A 12,345-nucleotide genomic window follows, 5' to 3' on the forward strand; every position below is an offset into this window, starting at 1 on the left:
GAACAGGTAATGGATGAATTCCTTTATCACAATGATTCTCAACCCTGACTATGCATTGAAATCACTTGGAAAGTATTTTTTAAATGTCAATGCCTGGATCCCATTACCAGAAATTTAATTTACTTGGGGTAGGACAAAGGCATGGCATTTTTAAAAGCACCCCAAAAGATTTTAATGATCAAAACATTTCCTCTAGGAGAAGCAACAGAGCCTGGGGAGGTGCCCGTAGACACTGGCTCCCCATAATAAAGTGGTGGTAAATGACGCGGCAGGACTCCCTGCCCTGAAGGGAAGTTCAAAGTGATATTTGTAGACTGTGAAGAAGGTGGCTAGGTGGCTACGATTAGCAAAGACAACAATCTAGATGGTAAAATAACAAAGACATACCTACCTCCACCCTCCGCCACCTGGTTGGACTTAATTGCTTTCACAGGAATCTTCACAGACAAAATTTAGCTCTCTAAAATCCAGCATCTCATTTCTGACTTGGATTCTTTGTTCTTTTTGAGCCACCCCTCTGTTTATTCCCAATCTACCTGTTTGCTTGAGAACTTCCCCCATACTTCTACTGAACACTCTGTTTTCAGCAAACCATTTTCCTGATTGGTCAAAAGCCCTTTGAAATCTATCTTTCTGTCACATGAGCAACTCCTCAATGAAGTCAATAAAAATATGCCTCACTCCTAACACAGTTCTACTATCCAGTGACCTCTATCTCTGCTTTCTGGTCTCGCAGTCAAAAAGCAAAACGTTTCCTTCCAGATTTCATCAATTTTGGTGTGTTTCCTTCCCTGTTTTATATAGATCATATCATTCTCTTTGCTAATAAAGAAATATCAAAATATTTTTATTTAAAAGTCTGCAATCAGAAAATAATCTGTCATATCACATACATTTTTCATGCACAGATATTTACTCATCCATTTTCCTGAAAGAGCCAATAAAATAGCCAAAGAACCACAGTCTATTTTAAATTAAAATGCATGGCTTTAAGGGCTGTTTGACATGCAGTAATTATTTGTGTAATCTTCTAGCCAGGCGTAGAAATTGCTAATGTTTCTGCCCTTGAGGGAAATGAACTGTGCAAAAAATTTCAAGCAAACATAATCCAACTGTTCACACAAAAGAGAGGTTGCATAAGAAATTCATTGTGTCTCTACCCAAAATTCCCCTCGACTTGCCACAGATCAGCATGTACTTCACCTCTCTGGCACCAATTAAAATCATAAATGGATGAGTTTTCAGCAGAGGAGAGCTGACATGCTCTCTCCACAGTTGGTCAGCATCACATGTCGCAGTAATGGCTGGACATGCCAAGAGGATTCTGTATAAAAACGGAGCAAGTCAGAGCACTTCAGCTCCAACTGCTCTATGTTTAGAACTGCTTCTCTTTCAAGATGGATTTCCTTCATAGGAACGGCGTGCTCCTTATTCAGCATTTGCAGAAGGACTACCGAGCTTACTACAGTTTTCTAAATTTTATGTCCAATGTTGGAGATCCCCGGAATATATTTTCTATTTATTTTCCACTTTGGTTTCAACTTAATCAGACAGTTGGAACCAAGATGATATGGGTAGCAGTCATTGGGGACTGGTTCAATCTTATTTTTAAATGGTAAGCTTTCTGTTTTATTTCATTTTTCTTAAAGCTTATTCTTAAATTTGTAGCTTTGGCTTAATGATCACATTTCAGGTAAGCGTAGTTTTACTTGGAAAATCTTTCAAATATATCAGTTAACTTGAAACACCTATTCATAAATAGAACTTACAGAAAAGCATGGGAATGTATACTTTATCTGACTTACAAGTAAATTTCAAAAGCCTGTGACACCTATTATGTGATTAACCAAAAAGTGAGTTAAATGAACAGCACCATAATGAATAGACTGATAATTCCAGGGACCACTTTGATATTTCCAGTCTAAGTATCCAAAGAACCCAGAGGATTTTCCCCTGCAAGGAAAATAGTCCCCGCTTTTATTGGAAACTAGGATGCCCAAATCCCAAATGACTGTGTCTTCCTTTATAACAAGAGACAGACCAGAACTCAAGTCCTTTCAAGGTCTCTAAATCATGAGTTTCCCCATCAACGCTCTGCTTGAGTCATTTTTATAGGAGAAAATAGCGAGTCTTCAATTATGTAATAGTTGTGTATTTAAATATATGTACATTTTTGTATTTCTTTAAATACAGGATATTATTTGGTCATCGGCCTTACTGGTGGGTCCAAGAAACTCAGATTTACCCAAATCACTCAAATCCATGCCTTGAACAATTCCCCACTACTTGTGAAACAGGTCCAGGTAAGCAACTATAGGAGCCTCGGGTTACTAAACATATTCTAACAGAGAACCGTTGTGTATAATAACTGTATGATATTATAGAGGATATTCAGGAAAATGTCCTGGGTGAGGATGCTAAAAGTTCATAAACAGAAAAATTGCTAGTGGATAAGAAAATTTCATTTGTTTCTTTGTTAAAGGGTAAGTTAACAGAATACTCCCCAAAAGATTTTATATTTGGCATTTTGGGGAAGACTGTCATGGTTTGATATTAAATAAACAAACAAAAAAAAGTAGCTAGAACAAATTCTCAAAGAACTATTTAAAATCCTAGAAATGTTGTTTTATCTGCTGCTGAGCAACTTTCAAAGTTATTATAGATCTGAGAATCACAAATCACATGAATGAGGCAAGAATAGACAGTTTCTGAAAGAAAGTTAAGGGCTTCTTGGTATTACTATTGCCTGTAGAAATTATCTCTAATTTTAAAATTGTTTCTTTAAAATTTCTTTTTTCTCTTTTTTCTCTATATAAGTAGACTTCTTGGACCACTTTCCTTTTTATTATAAGTAAGATTCTGTATGTGTGTAAAATCTTTACTATGGAAATGGAGTTTAAGATTATAAAAAAGGTTTTAAAAGTATATGTATAAAGGTAACTTACATGTTGTTTTAATTTGTAAGACTGTTACTCTGTGCCTCACCACAATTTGTTACATAGCCTAAAATTCTTGGCATTTAACATCCTGAGACTAACCCTGAGTACAGTGAATGTGTGTAAGTTCCTAATAAGTTTTCTGAATATCTTACTTTTGCTTCCATAAAAGTATACATCCGTTGCAGTACCTATCCTGAGTACTATAATTAATTTTTTATATATTTTAAAAATTGAAGTATAGTCAATTTACAATGTTGTGTGAATTTCTGGTGTACAGCACAATGCTTCAGCCACATAGGAACATACATATATTTGTTTTAATATTCTTTTTCACCATATGTTACTACAAGATATTGAATATAGTTCCCTGTGCTATACAATATAAACCTCCTGTTTATCTAAATTAATTCTTTAATATCTGACTCCTCCAATAGACTGTATATTCCATCAGGTTAGGGATGGTGTGTATTTCATCTTTGTGAAACCAGAGTGGGATGGATGGATGGATGGATGGATAGATAACCTTTGAGATAATTGAAATGCTACTTTGGTTTATTCTAGCACTTCCCAGCATGTTCTGTCTTATGAGACATTTTCTGAGAGAAAAAAAAATTACATTCTACATTCACTCCTTGAAGATTTACAACTCCATAAGCCTATAAAAGGCTCTGAAAATTCTTCTATAAGAAGTAGATTTGAAAGAAATAGAGCTGTAAGAAATAGATTTGTCTTTGTTTACCTTAGTGTTTTTCAAAAAGAGACTGCTGTTTAACCTGAATGAATCTCTACTTGGTAAAAATTCAGAAAGAAAAGCAAGTAAAGTGACTAAAAGAAAAAAAAAAATCAAGCCGCATAGGAAAGACATCCTGGGAGTAGAAAGGCTACCTGTCTGCAGACGTCAGCCAGAACTGAGGCCCCTTTACAGCTTCCCCCATTCGTTCAATGACAAAGACGCCTATTGCAGCAGCCAGCCGCAAGGCAGACGTGGAGGTAGCTGCTAGTGCATAGCAGCCAATGGGTAAATCAGACATAGCGATGATATCCTTTACATGTGAGACTTTTCAGCCCAAGGAATATAAGCATACAATTGCTTCAAATTTCTCATCAATTAAAAACAATTGTATATGAAGACTGAGTAGGGATATGGCAGATTTTGAAGCAACAGCCTGAGTTCTTCATTAGCCTAGAACAATTTGATTTCCAGAATTCAATGAATTTGAATAACCTGGGGGGAAATTTTTGTTTTCCCGTGTTCTGGCGCTTGAGGATTGAACTGGTGGACTGCAAGCTGCCGGTACTGAAGATACAATGCCGAGGGGTCCAGAGCCCTCCTGGGGATAATTTTTTGAAATAGTGTTTTGAGGCTCAATTTGTCTCAATTTTCCTTATTTCTATCTATTTCTAAACATTACATATAGCCTGTGCCCTGTGGGTTTTTCTGAGTTATTTGTAATTTCATGACTAACATGCTGTTCTAGTGCCCATTTCTGACATGGACACTCTATCAACCACCTTTCAAATGGATTGCCACTTTGTTGTTGCAGGAAGTCCATCTGGCCATGCAATGGGCTCATCCTGTGTCTGGTATGTCATGGTGACAGCTGCCCTGGGCCACATGGTCAATCAGATGGATAAGTTATCTACCACTCTGCACAGGTCAGTTTTGCTCCAACTTCTATAGCACTGGGATATGACAGTTTAAAACACAGGAAATTTTTAAAAAATTCACTCGAAAGAGAATATGTGTGTGTGTGTGTGTGTGTATAAAATGTATATATGTATAATGTATATATGTATACGTGTATATATAAACTGATTCGTTAAGCTGAACACCAGTAACTAACACGTTGTAAATCAACTATACATCAATTAAAAATTTTCATTTTAATATATTTTTAGTTGTTGAAATGTGTTTATTTGATTCTATCACACCCAAAATAGCAAAATAAATAGAAAATTAATATTTTGCTTTAAGATAATATTCTAATTAGTTCACAGCTATTGCCACATTATAGAGTTGGAAATGTTTAATTGATTAATGACTTGCTAAATGTGCCTTTCGGTTTCCATAATATAATAATCAGTTTGGGAGCACATAAATAAGTCATCTAAAGTTATAGAAAGAAGTATTTTTGCACGCATGTTCCCTTGCTTTAAGATTAACTAACATTGTAAATGGACTATACGTCAATAAAAAAGATTAACTAGAAATTGAACTTAAAATTTTTTAAATTTAACTGCTTTAAAACTAGAATGATGAGAAGTATTATTCCCCTTGAATACATCAGTTACTTGAGTATAACTATGCTTCCTTCTTTGAACAGCCAATGATTTTGATATCAATAACATATATTCTAGCTTTCAAGACTGTGCAACCTTTTCAATTAAAAACATTCTAGAGGCAAACTTAAATTTGAATGTTAATAGATTTAACGTTAGTAGATTAATAATGTTCAGAAAGTCCTAGAACTTAAAGATTATTCAAAATTTCTGTAGGAATTGGGCTGTTTCCTTCCTTTCTTTCCTGAAATACTTTATCATTAAAACAATTCTAACTTTAATCATAAATTATTAGGTTCCTTGAGATGTCAGTTAATTGCATAAAAAATACTACAACACATACCATTATACAAAAGTTCTTAAAAAATTTCTAAGATTCATTGCCTATTCCACTTTTCAGAGTAATATTGGGTAATATAAGCAAATGATCAAAGAAATTTGGACATCTTTAAAGTTCATTCTAATGAGACTGTGACCTGTATGCCTTAATGTCTTCATTATCCAACCCAAAGCAACAATGGTAGAAAGTTGTGTAATTTAAAGAAATTAGTATTTTCTATCCATAGATAATTTTTCAAAGTAGGAGTTTAGATAAGCCTTACCTTTCCTTGTAGTTCATTTTCTCCTCCATTTCCCAAACGTGGAAAAATATTTGCTTCTTCTAAAAAAAATTATCTTAACAATTTGATTCATGTAACTGCAATATTTCATTCATCCATCAAAATGTATTGAGTGCCTACACCTTATCTTACTGTTACCAAATCCTGCTTCCATATGGATAACCCCTGCTTACCACCTCTTTGAAGCAAAGAAAGTACTTCCTCTTCCTCTCATTTCTCTCTATTCTTTAATCTTTCAATAACCACAATTTGGTCCAATTATCAGAAACAAATCATTCAGAACCCTCAAGAATTTCTAGAATGTATTACTGCTATTTCTTTTTTAATTAAAATAATTGGCATCGCTTGGATTTTAATATTCTTATAAGTTTTCTATGCATTGCTGCTTCTGACCCAAAGCATATTAGGTCAATTTTCTGTCCCTTATTTTCTAACATGTCAAAAAATAAGGAGCCAGGACTCTTGAGAGTCTCTGAAATTAAACCCTGCCCTTGATGGAATGCTTGTCTGCTTTTCATCAGAGTGGCAGCTGCCTCTCCAGTGGGTTTTCTTCAAGCAACAAAAGTTTGAGAGAGGAAAGAGGAAGCACATATGAGAGGAAATAAAAATATACAGAATTCATTCTTGATCATTGTGGATATTAGTAATTTCCCTAAACTTGAATTTTCCCTACTACATTAAAATCATTATCAGGATGTCAATTGGACTTCTTTTTATAGCATTTACTAAAATCTCAGGGTATAGCACTGGTCAAGTTTAATGCATTGATAACTAGAAACCTATGTTAAAGTTTTTCAAATCCTATGGAGTACACAGAAACATTAAAAAAAACAAACTTCTAGAATCATGATGTTATGTCACAGCTAGAAGATTCCTCTGAGAAATCACCTGGTGTCACATCCATGCCAACCACCCCTCCATTTTAATGAGTGATACAATTTCTTTGCTTTTTACACTTGTATCTATTCTTCCATCGTAGACTGACCTGGTCATTTCTTTGGAGTCTTTTTTGGTTGATTCAAATCAGCGTCTGCATCTCCAGAGTATTCATAGCAACACATTTTCCTCATCAAGTTATTCTTGGAGTAATTGGTGGTAAATATGATCACTTACCTTTAGTTGTGTCATTGGAAAACTTTAGTATCATTTGTTTTATGTTGTCAGATTGTCCCTGCCAATCAGTTCCCCAATCTCAGGTAATTCTACCAAGCCATTGATTCTTAATGCTACCATAGAAGCTTAAGTGGTTCCACTCACCTCTCAAATTCTCCACGTACACAATGGGGCACTCTCACTCAACAGTATAAATGTGTAACGTTACTCTTAGTGAGATGGGTCTCCCTGAAGTGGCTAGAGCTGAGCCCAACTCTCAAACCACCACTTAGGACAGCGTGCCTGTGTCTTGGTTTGGGGGACTTAATAATGGCTTTCCAACCTGCATACCATAGTAGCACTCTCTCTGAAACACCTGAAGTGATTGTTACCTGACTATGGACTTCATTCAACAGCTGCTTTGTATTTCCAAAGCAGCATTCACTGTGATTGAGTTTCAGCTGTTTAGCCCCGTGTACCTTTCAAAGGCGCTATAAGTAAATTGGCTATGACAATTGAAATGTTAATTGCAAGCACTTAGATCAGGGTTCTGCCTATAAAGTGAGTTCTCACTCAGTGCCCTGGACTCCTGAAAGATCCCCTTGTGCTAATATGGATGGTGAAAACACCATGGGGCAAGTGTGTGTTTTTAATTATTGCCCACAAAAAAAGGCTTTGGAAAATGGCTAGAACCTAGGTTTCTAAAGCCCTTTATCATTGAAAACTATGGCTAGATTCTTTAGTGCAGGGAAAAATGACTCCCGCAGGGCTCAAGGGCACACAGTCATCTTCAGTGTCTCTAATTCCCAGGCATGCTTGTGGCAGAGGCCTCTGAACACACTCCAAGCATCCAATCAGCCAGCCTGAGCACATACCTGAAGACCAACCTCTTCCTCTTCCTGTTTGCACTTGGCCTTTACCTGCTTCTTGGACTGCTTGACATTGACTTGCTGTGGTCTGTGCCCATTGCCAAGAAGTGGTGTGCCAACCCCGACTGGATCCACATTGACACCACACCCTTTGCCGGACTCGTGAGAAACCTCGGGGTCCTCTTTGGCTTGGGCTTTGCAATTCACTCGGAGATGTTCCTGAGGAGCTGCGGAGGGGAAACCGGCTACGGGCTGAGCTTCCGGCTGCTCTGCGCGGGGGCCTCGTTGACCACGCTGCAGCTCTACCATTTCATCAAGATCCCAACCCACACAGAGTATTTATTTTATGTGCTGTCTTTTTGTAAAAGTGCATCCATCCCACTGACTGTGGTTGCCTTGATTCCCTACTGTATGCATATTTTAATGAAACCAAGAGAAAAGAAGATTAATTAGACTTGTGCAGAGGGTTAGTGCCTTGTGGTCCCAGGATGACCCTCCTCCTCCATCCTCTGGTACAACCACAGAGCAGGGAGAGACTGGAGGCTTCCATTTGGAGGTCACAAAATGGAGGCCACAGCCCCAACCCACCCACATGTTTCGTTTGGCCTTCCCTGTGGGTCCCCCTCCCCCTTTTAAAATTAGTTTCCAACTTAAATGTTTTTAAATAAACCAAGATATTTGACCAAAAAAATCCGAATTTCTGTATTTTCTTGAAAAATCTGATTATATGGTAACACGAGGACTGCATTCCCACCTGAAGACAATCCACCGTTGCTGACTGTCCCCAATAGAAGACATGCACTCTCCATGCTGTCACGATTTTCAGAACCCCACAGGACCCCCAGTGTCAGGTAACTTTACCATCTTAAATTCAGGCTGCTTCTGGCTCCTGTGAGCATTTCAATGGAAGTCAAATCTGAGCCCCTCTGTGTTGAGATAAGGAAATGGAGGTTTATTCAGGTGAAAGAATTCCCTGTTGTCACCACCATCAGAATAGGAATTAGAACTCAAGTCTCCTGACATGGATTTCCATTACACCATGTTTTGTTTCTTCGTGAGGTAAACATATATAAGAATGAATGCTTTTACATAGATTCTATGATGTTTGCTATGTGAATCAGCTGTTTTCCCCCAAAATGACATTAACATACCACATCCTGTTTGACTTACACCATGCATCCAGGGTCGTGATGGGGCCGGCAACAGCTCCAGTTATGAGTACATATCCACAGGCCAGGAAACTGGTCAGTTACTGTCTGAACTTGAATCTCTGCTTAATTCTTGGTCTCTGTTTTACGGTAGTGCTTTCCAATATTTTAATAAATGCTGCTGAAAATGCTCTGCTCAGAACATTATTTACCCCCAAAGGCTTATCTCTTCACTATGACATCTCTATCCTTTATTTCTAAGAGCCAATCTTTCAAAACCAGGGGAATGAAGTACCTTCCTCAAGGTCAAACTCCAACCCAGGAAAACTGTGAAATGCTTCTATCTGTTAGCTGGGTTAATCTGTATATACTGAACTGTGATGAAAATCTATAGCTTTACTTTAGAAAATCATTACTGAGGAATTATTAGCTTACTAAATTTTTTTTGTCAAGTTTCTTTTTTCCTTCTTTGGACCTACTAATTCTGGACTTAAAGTTGGTAACTATGACATCTCAATCAAGTACATTTTGAGTCAGATTTTGCTACATAACTTAGTGACCTGGGATCCACCACAATGTTAATGTAACTCTTCTCAAGAATATCAATACATGAATTATTTTAGATGATACCATATTAAATGATCCAAAAATATTTACAAAATCAATGGTCCAAGCAAGAGCTGAAGTGATAAAATCTTAGTTGAGGCTAACAAAACCTCTCAAAATCAAAGCAATTACTGGTCCTTTTCTAAATATGTTTATAGAGTATACGCTGTTGCTTTTACAAAACACTTAACAGCTTTTTTCAAAAAGGTAACTGAACTGAGTTTCAGTGGTTGAGCGATTCCTAAGCAAGAAGCTAGGGATGAAGAAAGATTATCTTAAGAACGAAAAGAATGAAATTTGTCTGATGTTGATGGGACGTATGGGGTGAAAGACAGAAGAATGATTCTTAAGGTGTCGACATTTATTTGTTGTTCCAAGCCCCTCTCCCAGTGTTGTCCTTAGAAGGTCACTTCAGTCTTTTCATCCTTTCTGATTCATGTCTTTATCACACACTCTTCGACACCTGTCAGAGATCTCCTTCCTGTCTAAGAGCACTTTGTCAGAGTTCCACTGGAAATGAGTAATGTTCGTTTTGAAGAATCATCCATCCCAATACAGTATCAGCCTGCTCTCAGCAAGACCTGAGGGAACTGGGGCACTAACAGCCAGGGGGTTCTGCTATGATGCTTGACTACACTGTAAATCCCTTCTCAGTCCCCAGAGAGCTCTCTGCAGCCACCCCACAGTGGGTGCCGTCTGTGGGGTGACACATGACCCTCAGAAGGGGAGGAGGAGGAGGTGTGGGCTCATTTTCTGTGATTAATCTCCACCAGCTCTACAACTATCTGCTGTAAAGCCCTGAAGTCCTCCCGTGATGAGATTTCCCTCTACTCCAGTTGGAGTCTCCTGGAGGGGTCCATCTGGTGGCAAATGCCTTTTGTGATTGAAGCTGCTTAAGGTAGCCAGAGGAAGAGCTTCTCACAGTCTTGGAGAAAATGCCTGCCTTTAATAATGATGGAAAAGACTCTTCTTTCTATTCAGTTGCCAAAACTAAGTGGAACTGAGCTCATTTGACTTACTGTGACTACAGCCATATATTCAGTGTTTATACATCTGCATATATTCAGAGGGAAAGTGTCAATATCATGAGCTTTCAGGATGAGAAACTCTAGACAAGTGATTCGAGAAACTGTCTAATCAAGCATACAGTTGAAAAGAAATGCAAAGGAATTTATTATTGCTGAAACTAGCTATCAAGAAGAGTGTTGAATCCCTTTCCTTTGACAACAAATTAAATGGACATCTGCATTAGAAGGTTAAGTTGATGCCTTCTCTGACCTATTTTGGTCTAACAGAAGGGTGATTTACAATATTATTATAAGATGCCCTTGAAATGCAAAGTAATGTCTCTAAATGTTTATGTTTATGCACAATCTGTAAATAAATTCAAGGTCAAATTGGTTCATACACATACAAAAAAAATGTGGCATAAGAAAAAATCAAAAGACTTGGTTTTTAAAATGTGATTCATTTCTTAAGAGCATCAAAGCCCCATCTTCCAGCACCATTCAGCTGGACTTTTTACAATGCTGAAAATTTTCTTTATCTGTGCTGCCCAACATGGTAGCCAGTGGCTACTAGCCACCTGTGGCTACTGAGCTCCTGAAATGCAGCTAATGCAACTAAGGAATTACACTTTTATTTACTTTTAATTAATTTAAATTTAAATAGTCATATGTCTGTACCTACTGAATTGGACAACACAGATCAAATCCCACAGTGCTTTTCTCTGAAAAAAAAAAAAGTATTTTTTAAAAATATTGTCCCCTGCACCACGTTCCTGTGAGACAACATGAATCAGTATTAGCTGCTTTCTTTGATATGAAGAAACTGAAGTATTAGTGGTTTGTGGGCAGAACATGGATAAGGTATATTTACTCCAGCCTGGAGATCTTTTCATTAACCCAGGGATATTTTTTTCCAGATTGAAAAAAAAAAAGTTACTGTCAACAACGTGTAAAATATGCTTGTTGATAGTGAATCTTATTGTGATCTTTACACTTCTTAAAAGAAAAATTTAACTCGTGTAGTTACTGACACTAAACATTTCTGGGGCTTTAAAGAGACTATAACAAGTTAATGGTAAACTGTGCTGCATTTTCGAGACGCCCTCTGCAGGTCTGGGAGTCTCTCTCTTGCAGCTTTCTTCTTACTCGGTCCTGTGAGCTCTAGCTGTCTTGGTCTCCCAGGACTCTGAGTTCTGTTGCCCCAAACCAGGTAGCCTGGGTTCCCTGTCCCTACTATACCCTAGAAACCCCTAAAGGACCACAGAACTGAGTGGAATTTTACCCAATATTCATGACCATCTTCTGGATGGCTGCATGAATTCTGAGCAAGTTTCCCTGCTTGTCTGGGTCTATCATACCTGTATGCTAGACACCAGTACTTCTGAGGATGTTCAGAAACTGTTCAGCAGAGGTCACTGGCATCTAGTTGCATCTGAGGATTTGGCCCTCATTGACTGATTGTCCTAGCCACTCTGGAAATTGCAAACAGCTTCCTGGAAAAATATCTGGACCTCAACATTGCCAAGAAACTAAGGCGGTGTTTCTAAATTTTCCCTCCCTTTACTTTTAATGCTTTCTGATGGTGATTCCTCACTGAAAGCAAAGTGGCACTACTTAATTTTTTTTGTCTTCATTTTGTTTTTCTTAAAAAAAAATGTTAACAGCAGGAAAGGTCTATAAGAAACAATTCCATATCTTGTAGTAAACGCTAATGAAAAAGACTATGAAAAGGAATATATGTATGTATATGTATGACTGAAGTATTATGCTGTACACCAGAAATA

The 12,345-nt window shown here is 37.5% G+C and overlaps 1 protein-coding gene and 1 non-coding gene across 2 annotated transcripts; one reads left to right on the top strand and one right to left on the bottom strand.

Moving 5' to 3' along the window:
• The first annotated feature begins 1,374 nt into the window (after nucleotides 1-1,374).
• Nucleotides 1,375-9,593, top strand: G6PC2 (glucose-6-phosphatase catalytic subunit 2). Its single transcript, XM_010971425.3, has 5 exons — nucleotides 1,375-1,615; nucleotides 2,194-2,303; nucleotides 4,484-4,595; nucleotides 6,819-6,934; nucleotides 7,742-9,593. The coding sequence occupies exons 1-5, from the start codon at nucleotides 1,398-1,400 to the stop codon at nucleotides 8,251-8,253; spliced, it is 1,068 nt and encodes a 355-aa protein (XP_010969727.1). The 5' UTR covers nucleotides 1,375-1,397; the 3' UTR covers nucleotides 8,254-9,593.
• LOC123613212 (small nucleolar RNA SNORA57) lies at nucleotides 4,187-4,291 on the bottom strand. The gene has a single exon (XR_006720565.2). It is a non-coding gene; the product is annotated as a small nucleolar RNA SNORA57 (small nucleolar RNA).
• Nucleotides 9,594-12,345: the final 2,752 nt, after the last annotated feature.

The sequence above is a fragment of the Camelus bactrianus genome, chromosome 5, assembly GCF_048773025.1.
Source record: "Camelus bactrianus isolate YW-2024 breed Bactrian camel chromosome 5, ASM4877302v1, whole genome shotgun sequence".
In the NCBI taxonomy this organism is placed as follows: Eukaryota; Metazoa; Chordata; class Mammalia; order Artiodactyla; family Camelidae; genus Camelus; species Camelus bactrianus.

What these genes read in the sequence shown, in the direction of transcription:
- G6PC2 (XM_010971425.3), top strand. Translation starts at nt 1,398, where the DNA reads ATGGATTTCCTTCATAGGAACGGCGTGCTCCTTATTCAGCATTTGCAG. An exon ending in TACTTGTGAAACAGGTCCAG is followed by an intron (nt 2,304 to 4,483) that starts GTAAGCAACTAT and finishes TTGTTGTTGCAG; the next exon opens with GAAGTCCATCTGGCCATGCA. An exon ending in TATTCTTGGAGTAATTGGTG is followed by an intron (nt 6,935 to 7,741) that starts GTAAATATGATC and finishes TCTAATTCCCAG; the next exon opens with GCATGCTTGTGGCAGAGGCC.